General features: G+C 35.8%; 1 protein-coding gene across 3 annotated transcripts in view; it reads right to left on the bottom strand.

Annotated features, from left to right (window-relative positions):
- Positions 1-17635, bottom strand: part of LOC150101590 (WD repeat domain-containing protein 83-like) — a 141927-nt gene that overhangs the window by 41014 nt on the left and 83278 nt on the right. For all 3 annotated transcript variants that reach the window (XM_090400397.1, XM_090400400.1, XM_090400399.1), the window contains one exon: positions 10740-10848. In XM_090400397.1, the coding sequence (XP_090256523.1) occupies positions 10740-10848 (109 nt within the window). The remainder of the gene's footprint in view (positions 1-10739; positions 10849-17635) is intronic.

The raw sequence follows: 17635 nt of genomic DNA, 5'->3' as shown, positions 1-17635 counted from the left end.
AATTACAGGAAGACCTGGGTTTAAAGATGATCCAAAAATCCCAGTCTACAACTGAGTTCTGAAAGCAAGTTTCAGAAATAAAATATCCTGAACTGAAGAAAAACCAATGTGTGATTCATCTTAATTTTCAGCACAACATACTGCTGTGAATCACTGTACTCTGTAATGAAGTTTGTGAATTTGAAGCATCATGCAATCCTTACAAATCAACACATGACAGAGCTAATTCATACAGCCTTGACAATACATGAGCAGGATTTTCAATGACTCACAGTCAAGATAGAGACTCACAAGACCTCTCCTAGCAATAAATAGCCTGATAATTGTAGCAAAGTCTGTTTGCGTCAAAAATATTATGATAAGACTATAATTTTTTAATGTCGTATCTGATAAAAATATCTCTAATTTTATTGGTTTACATATTTTCCTCCATGTTTTGACCAGACATTTACTAAGACAATTAAATATCGTTGAAAATATTTTTCTTGTATAATGACACCTGTGTAGTATCCATAACTATAGAATAACACGTAATACCACAGTAAAAATAAATTTATTAACAAAACACTAACCACAGGATCCAATGGGAAAACACCAAGCTGCTGCATAGATCAACATATAAACATGAACATTTATACAAAGAAAGTGCTGAAGTTTTGTATAACTTCATCGACTTAACCTCAATCATAACGACTGCCTCACTATTCCAAAAGTGTGGGAAATTGTTATCCTCAATTGTGTTAAGTAAATTTGTAATCTCATATATTTTATTTTTAATTATTTTCATCCCAACAGTTTTACTCCATGAACATGCAACTGTATACAAAGATGGATTCCAGTGTAATGCATGCACTCTACTATTTCTTTATTCAATTCCTTATTGTCTTCACTGTTTGTACTGATGATGTCCTATGATACATAAGACAAAATAGTTACATAAGAAATTTATTTTTACTGTGGTATTACATGTTACTCTATAGTTATTTTTAATAACTATAGAATAACAGGGGAAGGATAAGATTGTTTCTGATTTTAGATAGTTTTCAGCTTTCAAGATAAGAGTTTTTCAAAGAGACATACTGTCAAGAACCTTCACTTATTTTCCCAATCTCAAAAAGAGTAAATACATTCTCTGATACTGAAATCAAAAGTTACCCCTTTTATGTGTTTTTTTTGACACTCATTTAATGTTAATTTAATAATTAACATATTAAATTTGCATATTTTTCTCAGATGTTTCTGTAGTTCATTACCATATTAAATACGTTCAATCAGGGCTGCATTTATACTTTTGGAGACCCTAGGCGCAACATCATTATGAGGCCTCAAAAGAACATATCTATTCCAGTTAATCAAATTCATATTTTTTTTTAGTTTATTGAAAATAGAAGTTGACATTTCCACAATAACTCATTTTAATAAAATAAAAATGACACAGCATTGGTATACATATATTTGCATTTAAAAAAAGTATAAAAATAAATCAGTTAAAATTTTTAAAAAAATTAATAAGTTTTTTTTTTCTGGCTTTGGTTTTAGCTAATATATCTATAATGTCATCATAATTAATCAAGTCCATTACATCTGATTCAATGCATAATAATGACAGGTTATTTGTTTTATTTTGATGCAAGTTTCTTCTTAAATAATTTTTATTAGTTTCGACACTGAAAATGAGCGTTCAGCACTTGCATTTGAAATGAATTCATCAAAAATGTTTTTAAAATTGTTTCTACGTTCGGAAAAGTATACCTTAATCCATCGTTTATAAATTTGTAAATATTTTTAATTCAAGAATTTTCTTCCTTTATCATTAAAACTGCTTAACTTCATCAATAAATTTTTCTGAGTCAATATCAGTCCCATAAGTTGGGAAAATTTTGTTAATACTAGTTTACTTCTCTTGATCTATATCTTTCTTCAAAAAAAAAAAAAAAAAAAGTAGTCACACATATCTAATATGTCTAAATAGCTTATCACAAATGGCATCAAAAGTTAACAATAAAATTTTCTTTCCCAAGTAACATAATCTCATCATTAGATTGTGAAACTTCATCACACTTTTTTTTTCGTTTTTTCGCTCTTTCCTTCTCATCTTTAAATTTTAATCTCATCTGTTAATAAATTCATTTCTTCATTTAAAGTAGCAAAACCATTTCTGATATCTCTAAAATAAAACCAACTAAAGACTGTAACAAATTAAAATTTTAACAGCAGTGTCCCACACAACTATTAAAATTGCTGTTTCTAAATTGTCAAAATGTTCTGCCAATGATGAGCTCTCTAATAAATAGATTTATTAGAGAGCTCATCATTAATACCCTTCATTATTAATACCCTTCTAATTTGTTTATATCCACGTTTCAAAGCCAACATAGCATCAGCTCTTGCAGACCACCTCATTTCACTTAGTCTTAACTGTTAAAAATTTTTTTTCTAAATGTTTAAGGAGTATACCCCATTTTCTTGTCGAAGATGAATAGTAATTATACATATTTTGAATACAACAAAAATATTGCACTGCTTCCAGTCAAGATACCATGGCATAGTTGCCAATTAAATTTAAGAAATGACTAGAGCATGGTATATAATGGGCAGAGAGAGACTGTTTTTTCCGCCTAGCTTGTAAACCTGTATAGACACCTTTCATATTGGCAGTGCTATCATAGCTTTGCTCTCTCGCACATTTTTATCTCCAAAGATAATTCTTCTAATTTTTAATAGTACCTCTTCTAAATATAAGGAATTATGTTATGTAATACTGATAAACCTCATCAACGTTTATCTAATGCCAGAATTTGGGGTAATGTACCTAAATATAATAGCTAGTTGGTCATTATGGGCAACATCTAGCATTGAACCAAGTATTATTGCAAAATAAGCAGCTTCCTTAATTTCTGATATTAATATTTCTCTTGGTCCATGCAGTAAGCGAAGTGGCTAGGTGCTTCGAAACATATGCCTGGGAAAGGAGTATCCTGGGCTCGATTCCTGTCACTAACGTGAGAAGCTTAAGGAAATTTCTCAGATATAGCCAAGTTAGCTGGTCTTGGGTGTGGATAGCAGGGTTTTTATCCAATTTTATCTGGGATTTTTCCTTTCGCAAGCAGGCAAATCAGCCCCGTGAGCGCACACACAGCTACAGCCATTCAACATACCAGGAGGCATAAGGCTAGTCACCTTATCCTCGGGATGGACCCAACTTAGAATGGCTAAAGATAGCTCTGTAATAACAGGCCTACATGTGTTACAGAGCTATCAAAATATCTTTAGCTCTGTTACAGAACTAAAGATAGCTCTGTAACACATAAAAGGGAGTAGAAGATTTCTCTTGTTTTATTCACTATTAATGCTATGAATTCATCACTAGTGTGAAAAGAAAGATAATTTGATCTGCCAGAACCACAGGTGGAATACATTTTCATGTGATGTTTTAAAAAATCAAATTCACTTAAATAATGTAAACAAGATAAATAATTTACGCAAGAATTAGAAAAAATATCATTTGTATTGCATCTAAATGCTAGCCCTAGTTTATCAGTAACTTAATGGTAGCTATTATTCTTTTTAAAACCTCTCTCCAATAATATTCTTCAGATTGTATTTGTTTCATCAATTCAGAATCAATTCGACCATTTAGAGAACTTGATTTTCTTTTGCAATATGTGCACATCACTTGTATATGATCAGTAGATCACTCGTGATCACATAAGGTTCGTGTTATATTTCTCCAGTCATTAAAACCCTTCATTAAGTAATTATTTGACTTAGAAAACAATGTACAAACAAAGTAGTAAATTGCTTTGTTGGTTTCTGAAAAAATTGCCCACTCTCATTTCTCCTTTGTTCCTTTCTCTTTTTTACAGTAAAAATATGATTCATTTACATTTCTGACATACATTCTATAGCATTCTATGTATTATTATTTTTTTTAAAATTTAATTCTACCAACATTCTGAGGCATATTTATTAAAATATGCTCGATAAATTGTTCATTAATACTAACTGGCCACATTGCTATTTCGGTAGGATAAGAGGTAGCTTGCTTGCTTGCTGGTAAGTACAGACTCTGATTGAAAATATTCTTCAAAACTATCAAAAGCGAAATAAATATTTATTAAATCCAAAATAAACATATGAATAAATAAAATAAATAAATGTTAAAAGCTAAAAAAAATACAAAAATAGAAACGGTAGTATCTTTGTTTTGTTATAATAAATGAGTAACAGCAAAATAAGAATAATTAATTCATTAAAAAATATATTCTTACCAACTGCGACAACTACTTTAAAAATATAATTCGGTATACACTTGTACACTGATTTATAAATACTAGCCAAATAATGGTAACTAAACTATCACTTGTTACATGTGCGTATCAACGACACTTAGCCTCCCTACTGGCGAATATGGATGAAATAGCCAGACCATCCCAGCAATTTTTTATTATTATTATTATTATTATTATTACGGGCAACTCCAGGGAGTCATTAGACTCATCGAGGGAGGCCCCAAATCATATTCATCACAACTATTCGACATTCATACAGTATCTATCATACCTCGCCTTAAACTCATTCACTGTCACAGCATCCACCACAGACTCAGGGAGCGCATTCCACTCATTCACTACTCTAAAAGTAAAGAACCCAGCTCTAACACCTTTACTAACCACACTTTTGCCCAGTTTCCATGGATGTCCCCTAGTCCTCCCACAACCAGCCCTGTTCTCAAAAATATCTTCTGAATTAATTTTATAGAAACCCTTCAGTAATTTGAATGTCTCAATCATATCTCCCCTCCTCCGCCTATCAACCAATTTTTGCAACCCACAAATCCTCAACCTGTTCTCATACGGTTCATTCCACAGACCTGCTATCATCTTGGTCACTCGCCTCTGGATCCTCTCCACCTCCTCCCCATCAAGAAGAAACCTAGGTGACCAAATCTGAGCACAGTAGTCGAGATGAGGTCTTATCAAGGCTCGATACAGAGGAACAATAACCTGCTTGTCTCTGCTTGTCAACGTATTCTTCAGCAACCAAGTGATTTGATGAGCTGATTTGGCCACTTTTGCAATGTGTCCCCTAAATTTCAATTCCTTATCCACCAACACTCCTAAATCTCGTGCCTCATCAATTTCCTGGAGCACGGTTCCACCAATGCAGTAAACTGCCTCCCATCTTTTCACCCCAAAATGCATAACCTTACATTTTGCCACATTAAATTGACATCCATTCTCCCTAGCCCAGACCTCCAATCTATCCAAATCATCCTGCAAAATTTTGACGTCATCTGCATTCACTATTGCCCTACCCAACTTCGCATCATCAGCAAACAAATGAACTGTTCCTCTCAGATCCTTTCCTATATCATTTATGAACAAATTAAACAGCAGTGGTCCAAGAACAGATCCTTGTGGTACACCACTAGTCACAGGCCGTCTTGTGGACTCTACTCCTGAGTAAACCACTCTCTGATATCTCTCCGTCAACCACCCTCCTATCCATCTCACCAACCCTATGTCCATTCCCATATGCTGCAATTTACTGATTAGAATTCCATGTGGTATCCTGTCAAAGGCCTTAGCAAGGTCCAGCAGAATCACTGTAAACCCATTACCCTTATCCAGTTCAGCCGTCACTGTGTTATAATACGTGAGCAAGTTACTGAGGCATGACCTACCCTTCACAAAACCATGCTGTCCCCGATACAGTATCCCATTTTCTTCTATCCAATCTTGTATTTTCCTCTTGACTATTTTCTCTAAGACCTTGATAATGATTCCTGTTATGCTGATTGGCCGGTAATTTTCAACAGCAGCCTTGGAACCACCTTTGTGCAGTGGAACTATTTTCCCCTCTTTCCACCCCCTTGGGACTGACCCAGTCCTGAGGCTCAAATTAAACATAATGGTCAAGGGCACTGACAATTCTTTGGCCGCTTCACGTACGACACGAGCTGGTATACCATCCAATCCCACAGATGTATTGACATTGAGGTTCTGTAATAGACTAGTTACCTCTACCTCATTCATCACAATTCCAGTATAAGCTGTTGGTTCCTCCATTTCCGCAAAGCCACCACCTGGATGATATACTCTTGCAAAGTGTTCGCTCAGTAATTCCACAACATCGACTGATTCAGTTACCTCCCTACCCTCAGCATTTTTTAAGATCATTCTACCATGAGCATTTTTCCTTTTACTTGCAACATATTGAAAAAACTGTTTGGGATTCTCTTTAGCCTGCATGGCCAATTTCCTTTCGTAATCTGCTTTTGCTTTTCTTACCACCCTTGTTACCATCCTGGCCTGAGCTTTATACTGTTCATGCACCTGATGGTCACCCTTCTCCTTAAATTCCCTCCACAATTGTTTCTTTTTTTGCAGCTCAAGCTTAATAGTGTTATTCATCCATTTAACCCCTACCTGATTTATTATTCGGACTCTTGGTATACAGTCAACCATTGCCTCCTGCAAACAGTTCTTGACCACCTCCCATGCACCATCAACATCCAGCCCTTGCAGTTTTACATGCCATGGCATTGAGCCAAGCACACACCTAAGCTTGTCATACTTACCAGCCCGGTAATTCCACATATACCCTGTCTTAATTGTAAATTCGACTCCTTTAGCCACCTCCCAAGTCATGACCTTATGGTCACTCTCACCAATTGGTGGCAACAAGGTCATGTTCGTTACAGCCACATTCTCAGTTGCAATTACTAGGTCCAGCACTCTCTGCCCCCTGGTATTTTCCAATACATGTTGCCGTAGATAGTTGTCCCTTAATAACTGCATAAAATCCAATTCCTTCCTCCCATGTGCCCTCTCCTCTTTCCAGTCAATATTACCATAATTGAAATCACCCATAATAATTACCCTCCTTCCATTCATTTCTTCTATTTGCTTATGCATACTATTCCCACCATCCACTCCATCACCCGGTCTATAGCAGCACCCAATTGTATATTTTGTTCTGCTAGATTGTATCTCACACCAAACAGCCTCAAATGTGCTTTTTTCCCCATCCTGCAGTTCAACTTCTATACTCCTTGGCTGAAGCTCATCAGCTATCATCAATAACACTCCTCCCCCCTTTTTATTCACCCTGTCACTCCTGAACACGCTATACCCATCGCATTCAATCCCACTAGCTTTATCATCTTCTGTCAGCCATGTTTCACTAATACCGACAACCTGTGGCCTGGAAGTGCCAACCATGGCCAAAAACTCTTCCTTCTTGTTCCTAATACTCCTGGCATTAGTGTACATGAATCGCAGAAGCCCATTTGTCCCATCCCTACTTTGATTCCTTATACTAATTATCCCATTCTGATTTGTTGTCCGTCGTACTCGCCCGGGCATAATATACTCATTCATACACTTAACTTCCCCCCCTAAAGTCTGCATATCTACTCCCCCCCCCTCTTAATAAATCTAGTTTCCCTGAGTCTGTACATCCACTTCCACATCATTCATCAACACTCTTTCAAGTCTCCGTACACCAACTCCATTCAAATGTAACCCATCCATCTTATATAAGTCCTTTCGCCCATCGAACTCATTCCACACATCCACAAATTCCACACCACTCTCCATGCATAACCCACGCATAAAGTCATTGGCAATTATGGCCCTCCTTCTAAACACTTCGCTGTCATACCGCGGTAAGATACTCACCATCCTAACTCTCTCACTCTTCTCTTTTGCTACCTCAAACAACTCCCTCACATCCTCTATCATTTCCATTTTGTCCTCTTTCAAATCATTCGTTCCTGCCACTATTATCATCTCTTTCACCCTCTGTTTTTGCAGTCGAATAGATTCGCTGACGTCCTTTATGTTCGCACCCGGCTGGTACGACTTCGTTAAACTCTCAATTATTACGCCTCTTAATAGCGAATCCCCATACAGCACTCGCTCCTTCATTTTATTGACGTTTACGTACATTCTATTATTTGCCGTCACAGACTTCCGCCGGTTATTTGTCGGTACGTTCAACACACATTTTTGCATACGCTCCAGTTGTCGTTTGGCTCTGTGTATCGCGGCATTTAAACGGGCAATTTCGCTACTCGCACTTATCACACCATTTTCGTTATCGATCAAATCATCCATTCCTTCGGTGTTTCTACCTTCATTTACACTTTCAGCGACGCTCTCACACATATCTGGCACTACCACGCAATTCTCTAGTACACCGCCATTTTCTGCATTCTGACTACCGTTAACGATATCAGTCTCGATACACGAAACACGCTTGAAGTCCTCATTCTCTTTACACTTTCTACACATATTAACTCCACTATCACTTTCTAACCAGACTCCCACCGCTCTCCGCAAGGCATACATCTCACAGACAGCACACTGCATAAATTCTTTTACATCAAAACTCTTAAGCAAGCATGGCGACCTGGCCGCCATTTTTTTCTTTATCGGTGCCATGTGTACGCTATCTTTTCTTAAAAATAATAGTTAAAATAACAGAAAACACGCAAAAATTGCACAGACACACCAAGAAACAAAAAGCAAACAATACTACTTAAAATTCTGGTAAAATATCTAATGTTAACACAAAATAATACTGATCTTTTCAGGAGCTCTCGACAAGCCGACGATCTAATCCGTGCGACACCTCAACTTTATTGCACCTTTTATCATGCAATTCCCCCCCCCCCACTCTGCCGTTAATCCCTGAACAGTGATTTTAGGCCCGTTAACGGCTTAACTGTGGTGGAGCCACCTTTGTGTCACTTGCCTTTATGTGTACTGTGTTACTTGGAATTTCCTTTACTGTCCTACGATATTTGACTCTTTTTTGCTGCACAATTTATTTATTTTGTTTATTCATTTATTTATTTTGGCTTCTCTAAGGACATGATCGTCCTTAGAAAAGGACGATCATGTATAGACCCGGCCTTTTGCCTAAAATTAATAATAGAGAAAAGAAGAGAATACAATTTAGAAACACATATTGCATTTATTGACTTTGGAAAAGCATTTGATAAAATTAAAAGAAACATATTATTTAACATATTAAAAGAAAGACAAATACCAAATAATATCCTAAAAGCTATCACAAGTATATATGAAAATAATCAAATACAAATAAGATTAAATCACGAGCGATCATATACGAGAGAGATAAACCAAGGGGTCCGACAGGGATGTCCCCTCTCAGCAACTCTTTTTAATATCTACTTAAATGAAATAATAATAAAATGGAATAAAAATTTACATCAAAGAATTAAACTTTCTCCTACAGTAAACTTAAACACTCTCATCTTTGCGAACAACCAAATAATAATTACAAATTCTGAAGATAACTTACAGAAAGCTATTTTAGATCTAAATGAGATAGCCAAAGATTATGGTATGATAACATCAACAGAAAAATCAAAAACTATGGCCTTTAAAGGACAAGATCCAGCAAGAACTAAAATAGTAATAAATAACAAGATCTTAGAACAGGTGAATTCATTTAACTACCTAGGATGTATGATCACATATGAAAATGAAAAAGATATAAATGTAAAAATTGAAAAATATCTAAAAATAACAGGTGTAATTAACTCTATATTTAAACCAAACCTAGCTCAAAAACAAAGCAGACTAAAAGTATACAATACATTAGCCCTACCTGTCTTAATGTATGGAAGCAAAATCTGGACAATAAAACAAAAAGACAAACAAAGATTAATAACAGCAGAAATGAAGTTTATGAGAAAAACTGCAAAGTATACTCTATTTGATCACAAAAGAAATGAAGAAATTATGAAAGAATTAAACCAAGAACCAGTAATAGAAAAAATTAAAAAATATAAACATAAATGGATGGAACACTTTCAAAGAATGAAAACAGAAAGATTACCAAAACAAGCCTTAAAGTACAAGCCATTAGGAAAAAGAAAACCAGGACGTCCTCTTAAATGATTCAACGATTACTTCTAAGACCGGAACAGGCCATGCTAGGCCTAAATCCTTGATATGCATGATGATGATGAATTTATTTATTGTGTCTCTTCCCAAAAATAAAAACGAATTTCAAATGTTTAAAAATAATCAACCCCGAAATGACCAGAGATCAGCCTTTGCAATGAATCTATTTAGTAATAGTAAATTTGCCCTCTTTTATTCTTCATATCAGTGCAACAAAAGAAGACAACTTTATGTTCTTTCACTTTACTGACAATATAGAAGAATTTTTTTTCACGAATTTTCAAATGTTTGTTCAAATGTAAGGTTTTAAAATGTGGCCCCATAGAGAGTGAGGACCCAGCTTGTGCCCTATTGGTAAATGTGGCCTGTGTTCAATATTTAAAACAATGATCAGTCAGGTTTTTGAAAACATTTGGTATATACATGTATGTACTTTACTGTTAATTTGTATTGGTTTCAAAAATCACAAACTGTTAAAACTATATACATCAATACATATTATTACATACATGTATTTTATAATATAAAAATTTTTGTAACAAAAAGTGCATGTAACAATAAAAATGCATGTGTAATATTTGTTCATGTCTTGCAGCTACCAAACATCTAAAGTTTATCATATGTGGCTCTTACTTTAAGCAAGTTTTGCCACCCCTGATTTAGACCATCATATAAATTCAAAATCCACTCAATGGAATATTAAATTCCTTTCTTCTCTGTCTCATAAAAGAAAAATATAAGCTTTATTTACTAAATTATGTAGTAAATCTTTAACATAAACTTTCTCAGACTTACTCAGAAAGGATTTCACCAGAATCTTTATCCAACAGCTTCAAAGTACTATCCAAACAACTAATAAGAATACACTGTCCATCACGAGTAAAGCTAACACACGATACAGGCCCTTGAAGAAATAAAATAGTACTACTGATCATAAGAAGTTTTTCGTACACAAATTTACTTTTTATTTTTTTTCATTTAAAAAATCTGTAAAGTCAACTGATTACAACCAAATGCCTTCGGTTGTATTTTAGACATAATGGCTAATGGAAAACTAAAAGGCATGAAGTTTGTTTAATAAGTCTAAAATCTGAATGGGAAGGTTATGGCATAGAGATTATTTTTTTAACATCACCTCCTTTATAGCTAAGTAACCTGCCTTCATAAAACAAACTGATGTCATGGAAGGGCAGTTAATTCTATTTACATCAAACAAGTATTCTTTAGTTGATCAGTTGATTTTTAAAGAGATGAAAAACTCAGTCTCCAGAAGATAAGAATGAAAAGCCATTATAAAAGTTGTATGCATCCCAGTAGGACCTTTAATACTATATTAAAGTGTTTTTTTTTAAAAAAAAAACAAACTTTAATATAGTATTTAGTCTTTTTTAACCAAAGCTCACTCAGTGATACCACGTGGTGAACTGCAGAGACTTTCAATAGAGTTTCTACAGATGTCTCGATATATCAGCTGACCTGGTTTGTTCCACTCTCAAAAACTACAGGAAGTGAATTCAAATCTCAATGTGGCATGGATGTTATGAATGACTTCAGTGATAGATGAGTTTCATCTTGTGGTGGGAAACTACCACCTTTTTATTGATGTCTGAAACAGCATGAAAAAGGCTCCATTGCTCAGTCTCCAGAGACCTGAATGCCAAGCATGGTAATTTTTGACTTAAGGATTTTTTCATCCCCTTAAATCAACTAGCTGGCTAAAGAATATATCATAACTTTATTCACAAAAGTCAAACACAGCCAAAACAAGATATCATTCAAACAACAATTTTACTGGTAATACAAAGCAATTCAGATTTTACCCAAGAATCTAAGAATAGCCTGTCAGGTAGCGTCGTAAAATAAGAACCATTCCAAGTAATGTCATTTTTTGTAGATCATATGTGGTTAATTGGCTGATGTTTAATTCTTGTAAACAGTTGGATAGTTTCTTTGAAAATTTACCAAGTGCACCGATAACAAATGGTATGACTGGTGTGTTAAAGCCACAACCGGCCAACTTCGATTGCTCTAGTAAAGCCTCTGTCACATTTTGCTTCATGTAATCTCTCAGTAAGTATATAAATTCAATTTTCTTCCTACCATGTGATCTTTCCTTCTTTCAATCTGTTGAAAGTTTGAAGCTGAGTAATTATGTTGAGTAATTATTATGTTCCCCATAATAATTACTTAACTTGCACTCATTGTACTAATCTGCTGATGCATGTCTTCCACATCATTCCTGGCACCCCTGGTCTATAGCAGCAAGCAATTTTAGATTTTGTCCTATTTGCCTCAAAAAGAACTGCCACTGGCTTGACTGACTCCTACTCCTCTTGGCTGCAATTCATCCAATGACAAAAACTTTTTTTCTCCTATTGCTGATGCTTCTAGCATTAGTATACAGAAACTGCAGCATCCCCTTAGACCCCAACATCCTTTTCAACTTGAGTTTTGTTGTCTGAGAGACTAGATTGTGCATTTTTCTCTCTCTCTCTCTCTCTCTCACACACACACCTGCACTATATCTGCCCTAATTTCTTTAGTTTTCCTAACTTTGCACTTTCACACTCTCAGTGAACAAAGCTCTCTACACACCTAACTCTGAATCCATTTAAGTGCAGTCCATTAGTATTGTACAAATCTTTTCACCCATCAAACTCATGAGATAGATCTACAAACTCTACAGGATCCCTTTTGTACAATCTGCATATTAATTCATTAGTCATCATCACTCTCCTTCACATTTCACCTCTATCATAGCATGGCAGCAGACTCATAACCTCACTCTCTCAATCTTCTTTTTCACTTCTTCCAACAACTCTTTCACATCTTCCCTCATACAATACGTCTCACTTCTCAGGTCATTGGTTCAGCCAAAACAATCAATTCTTTCACCTTCTCTTTCTGAATTCTGATAGCATTATTAATATTAATTTTCACACCAGGGAAACAAGATTTTGTAGCACTTTTGTAAAGTATTTCCCTTATCCTAGAATCATTGTAAAAAACTTATCTGCTTATGCTCTTTCTCTCATTTATTCTTATATTATAATTTTCTTTTTGGCTTTGGACCTCTTGTTTTTTTTTTTTTTTTTTCTGTTCTCAGTTCAACTAACATCTTGCTGTTTCTACAGCCTTTCAATCTCATGCTTTTTCCTGTGAAGGACTACATGCTAAAGCAGAATTTCTTTACTTAGGTCTTCTACATTCTCCTGAACTTCTGTCACTACACTTTCAATATCATCAATGTTTACATTATTTAAATTAAGGGGATATTAATTCCCACATTGTTTTAAAACCGAATAAGAAACTCAAAGATCGGAATCAGAGTTTCATGCCGAATATAGTAACTATAAAAGTATCGGCGACTACTAGCATAAGCTAAAGCACGTAGTCCAGCATACGTAGTGCAAACTAGGGCAACTCGTAGCAAAGGTGGGGAAGTTCTGATCGCTATTCTTAGCCCATAATGTAAAACCCATCTCCTAGGAGATGCATGATGTTATACATTATGGTGGGAGGTCACTACCCTCCCACCATAATGGCAGCAGATAATGGTGGGAGATCACTAATTTAAATAATGTTTACATTGCCAAAATGAAGCCTATTGGCTCTTTATTTTAAATAATTATCAATGTTTACATTTTCTGGTCTTCAATCAATACTCTCTACTAATGTACTACTAATGTACTATTGATTGAATACTCTCTACATTAGTAGAGAGTATTCAATCAATACTCTCTACTACTTAGCCCATAATGTAAAACCCATCTCCTAGGAGATGCATGATGTTATACATTATGGTGGGAGGTCACTACCCTCCCACCATAATGGTGGGAGATCACTAATTTAAATAATGTTTACATTGCCAAAATGAAGCCTATCATCATCATCATCAATTTCCTGCCATGTACCCTCAAGGGGTGTACAGGATATGATAGTACTACATGAAAAAAAATTACATCATTATTAACCTCCTATCTACAATTTTCCTCCAAATCAGTCTGTTACTTATCAACACTCCAATATTATCAGATCTTATATTTCTATCGTCTAAGGCACTCTGTACCATATCAATCCACCTATATCTTGGTCTTCCTCTCGGTCGTTTTCCTGCCAACATGGCAGAGAAAACTTGTTTTGCTAATCTTTCCTCGCCCATTCTGTTTAAGTGACCATACCACCTGAGATTAGCTCTGCTTACGCATTCCTGGATGCTGACAATGTCAAGTTCTTTCCTAATATCCTCGTTTTTAATATGATACTGCCATTGATGCCATCTGTTCACGCCTATAATCTTTCTCAGGACTCTCATATCTGAAGTCTCTAGTCTTTGGTCAAGTGTTTTACTTCTAACCCAGCTCTCAGATCCATAAGTTAAAACTGGTTTGAACACTGTCTTGTATACAGCTAATTTAGTGTTCCGACTAATTTCTCTCTTATTCCATATGAATTTATTCAATTGACTTCCCACCATACCAGCTTTGCTGATTCTGTTGTCTATTTCTATATTTAATTTACCATCTTCAGTAAAAATCGTGCCTAAATAGCTGAAATGTTTTACTTGTTCCACAGGTTCTCCATTCACAACACAGTTGACATTTTCAATGATTCTGCCTATTTTCATCGTCTTTGTCTTTTTATTGCTGACCTTCATACCATATCTATTACAAGAGCTATTCAATTTAGTTAGAGAATCTTGCAGACTTGTAGCGGATTTATTTAGAAGTATAACATCATCCGCATAAAGCAAAGAGCTGACATTAACATCTCCAATTTTGATATCATGTTTAATACCACTTTCCTTCATAATGTGATCCATATAGATAATGAATAACAGAGGGGATAATGTACATCCTTGTCTCACACCAGATTTAACATTAAACCATCTTCCTGTACTTCCTTCAATTCTAACTGCTGACTTACAACTCAAATAAAGACTAAGTATTGCTTGATATAATGTCCCATTGACACCATATAAGTGCAGCGTATTGAATAGCTTCTCTCTTGGCACCTTGTCATATGCCTTTTCCAGATCGACAAAACTTAAATACAGATCTTTGTTATATTCCCATGCTTTCTCAACTATTTGTCGTAAAGTGAAGATCTGATCCTGACAGCCTCTATTTGGCCTGAATCCAGCTTGTTCTTCACCAAGCTTTTCTTCCACAATTCTTCTCAACCGTTTCTCAAGTATACTTGCATAGATCTTGCCAGGAACACTCAGTAGGGAAATACCTCTGTAATTCTCACATGCAGTTTTATTTCCCTTTTTATATATAGGTACTATGAGAGCTCTACTCCAATCATCGGGAATTCGTCCCTCTGTCCAGGCTTTCTGAACTATGCAGTGCAGCCACTGTAAGACTCTTATACCACCATACTTCAGCATTTCTGGTCGAATATCATCTACTCCTGCTGCCTTTCCACATTTCAAGCCTTTGATGGCTTTTTCTACTTCAAGTATGGATATGTATTCCTGACTGCATGCCTGGTCAGTGTTTTTTACCGCTGTGCTGTCATCACTGCTTGTTTCATTTAGCAGTTTTTCAAAGTAATTACTCCATACTTTAAGGATATCTTTTTCTCCCGTTTTCATGTCACCTTTATCATCTCTAATTCCTTTTATAGCACTCTTTCCTCCATTCTTAAGCTTCTTCAACAACCTCCAAAATATTTTGCCACCTTCTTGATATTTATTTTCTATATTCTTGCCAAAGTCCTCCCATGACTTTTGTTTAGCTAGTTTTACACGGTGTTTAGCATTCTTGCATTTGTCTCTATATTCTCTAAGAGCACAAGCTGACTTATTTGACAGGAACTTTTGGTATGCTTTCTTCTTTTCCTTCACTGCCTCTTTAACCTCCTGTGTCCACCAGGGAGTTCTGATTTTTTTATCCTTACAAACAACCTCACCACATGCCTCTCTGGCAGAATCAATCAATGTTTTCTTCAGAGTTTGCCACTGAATCTCCAAGGTTTGATTCCTGTTCTCAAACTCTTTCATTTTTCCTTCAATAATCTTTGTGTATTTTAGTCTACAGCTCACATCTGAGAGCTGCTCAACTTTTATTCGCTTTAAAACTTTCTTACATGTTATTCTTTTCAATATGAAATTCAATTTTATCCTGCTCAAAACTAAATAGTGATCACTTCCGATTTCAAATCCTCTGTACACTCTGGTGTCCTGCACCAGGGAGAAAACATCACTATCAACAATAACATAGTCAATGAGACTTTTCTTATTCCTAGCCTCTTCTCTCCATGTGAATTTGTGCACATTTTTATGTTGGAACATGGTGTTAGTAATAACCAGCCCATGTCCTGAGCAGAAATCCAACAGATATTTGCCATTATTATTAGCTTTGCTCTTTTCTCCAAATTTTCCCAAAATATTTTTGTATGTCTCACAATCATTTCCTACTCTGCTATTTAGATCCCCAACAAGGACCAATTTTTCCTTTTTCATTGTGTCAGTTGCTTTTTCTAAAGCCTCAAAAAATTCCTCCACTTCTACCTTAGTAGAACCTTCTGTGGGACCATAGGCACAAATAAGTCTCATTGTCCAGTTCCCCATTCTCATATTTGCCCACATTACTCTACTTGAGACTGACTGCCATTCAAGAAGATTAGCCTCGTATTTTGTGTTGAATACTATGGCTACTCCTTCTTTTCCTTGATTGTCATTGCCTGAATATAACATTTTGTATTTATTGCTCAGAAAGATCTCACCAGTTTTGGTCTTTCAGTCACCCCTATTATGTCGATCTGGTACTTATCTAATTCCTCAGCTAGCTCCATTTCTTTGGCATTCAGGCTTCTTACGTTGATAGTACCGATCTTTAACTCTGGTGATGTTGAGTTGGGGTTTATTTTCAGATTTGTTCCAGTAGCTGACTTTTTGCTGTTCGCCCTGGTTCCCTGGCGAAAACAACGGGGGCCTTGTTTAACCGGGCGACGCCCCAGCCGGCATGAAATTTTGTCATGTTGTACCATCATTCTATATTTTGGTTTAACCAATAAGAATACAATTTGGTCGGCTAAATCCCAAATTGCCAGCCCATCCTCGTCCGTTCAGTATCCAAGTAGATACCCAACAGGGTGCACCACGAGAAGGTGAGGATTGGACATTAGGTCAGAAGCCCTGGTCGGTTCTCCGCATTCCTTTAAAGGCTATGTGGAGGTCTCCTCTCAGTTATACAGCTTTGACCCTTAAGCACCCCATTGGCTCTTTATTTTAAATAATTATCAATGTTTACATTTTCTGGTCTTCAATCAATACTCTCTACTATCATGTAATTTGTTCTGTTCACATTCACTCTTAAAACATTTAGGGTCAAAGCTGTATAACTGAGAGGAGACCTCCAAATAGCCTTTAAAGGAATGGAGAGAATCGACCAGGACTTCTGACCTAATGTGCAGTCCTCATCTTCTCGTGGTGCACCCTGTTAGGTATCTACCTGGATACTGAACAAACAAGGATAGGCTGGCAATTTGGGATTTATCCAACCAAACTGTATTCATATTGGCTTAAACCACATATAAAATGATGGCACAACATGACAGAATTTCATGCTGGTTGGGAAATTGCCTGGTTAAACAAGGCCCATGTTGTTTTCACCAGGGAAACAGGGTGAACAGTGAAAAGTCAGTTACTAGAACAAATCCTGAAACACACCCAACTCAACATC

Source organism: Typopeltis vanoorti, chromosome 11, assembly GCF_054136105.1.
Source record: "Typopeltis vanoorti isolate ZY-2024b chromosome 11, IOZ_Tvanoo_1.0, whole genome shotgun sequence".
Lineage (NCBI taxonomy): Eukaryota > Metazoa > Arthropoda > Arachnida > Uropygi > Thelyphonidae > Typopeltis > Typopeltis vanoorti.
Note: the sequence above shows the minus strand (reverse complement) of the source record. Positions and strands in the feature narration are given on the sequence as shown.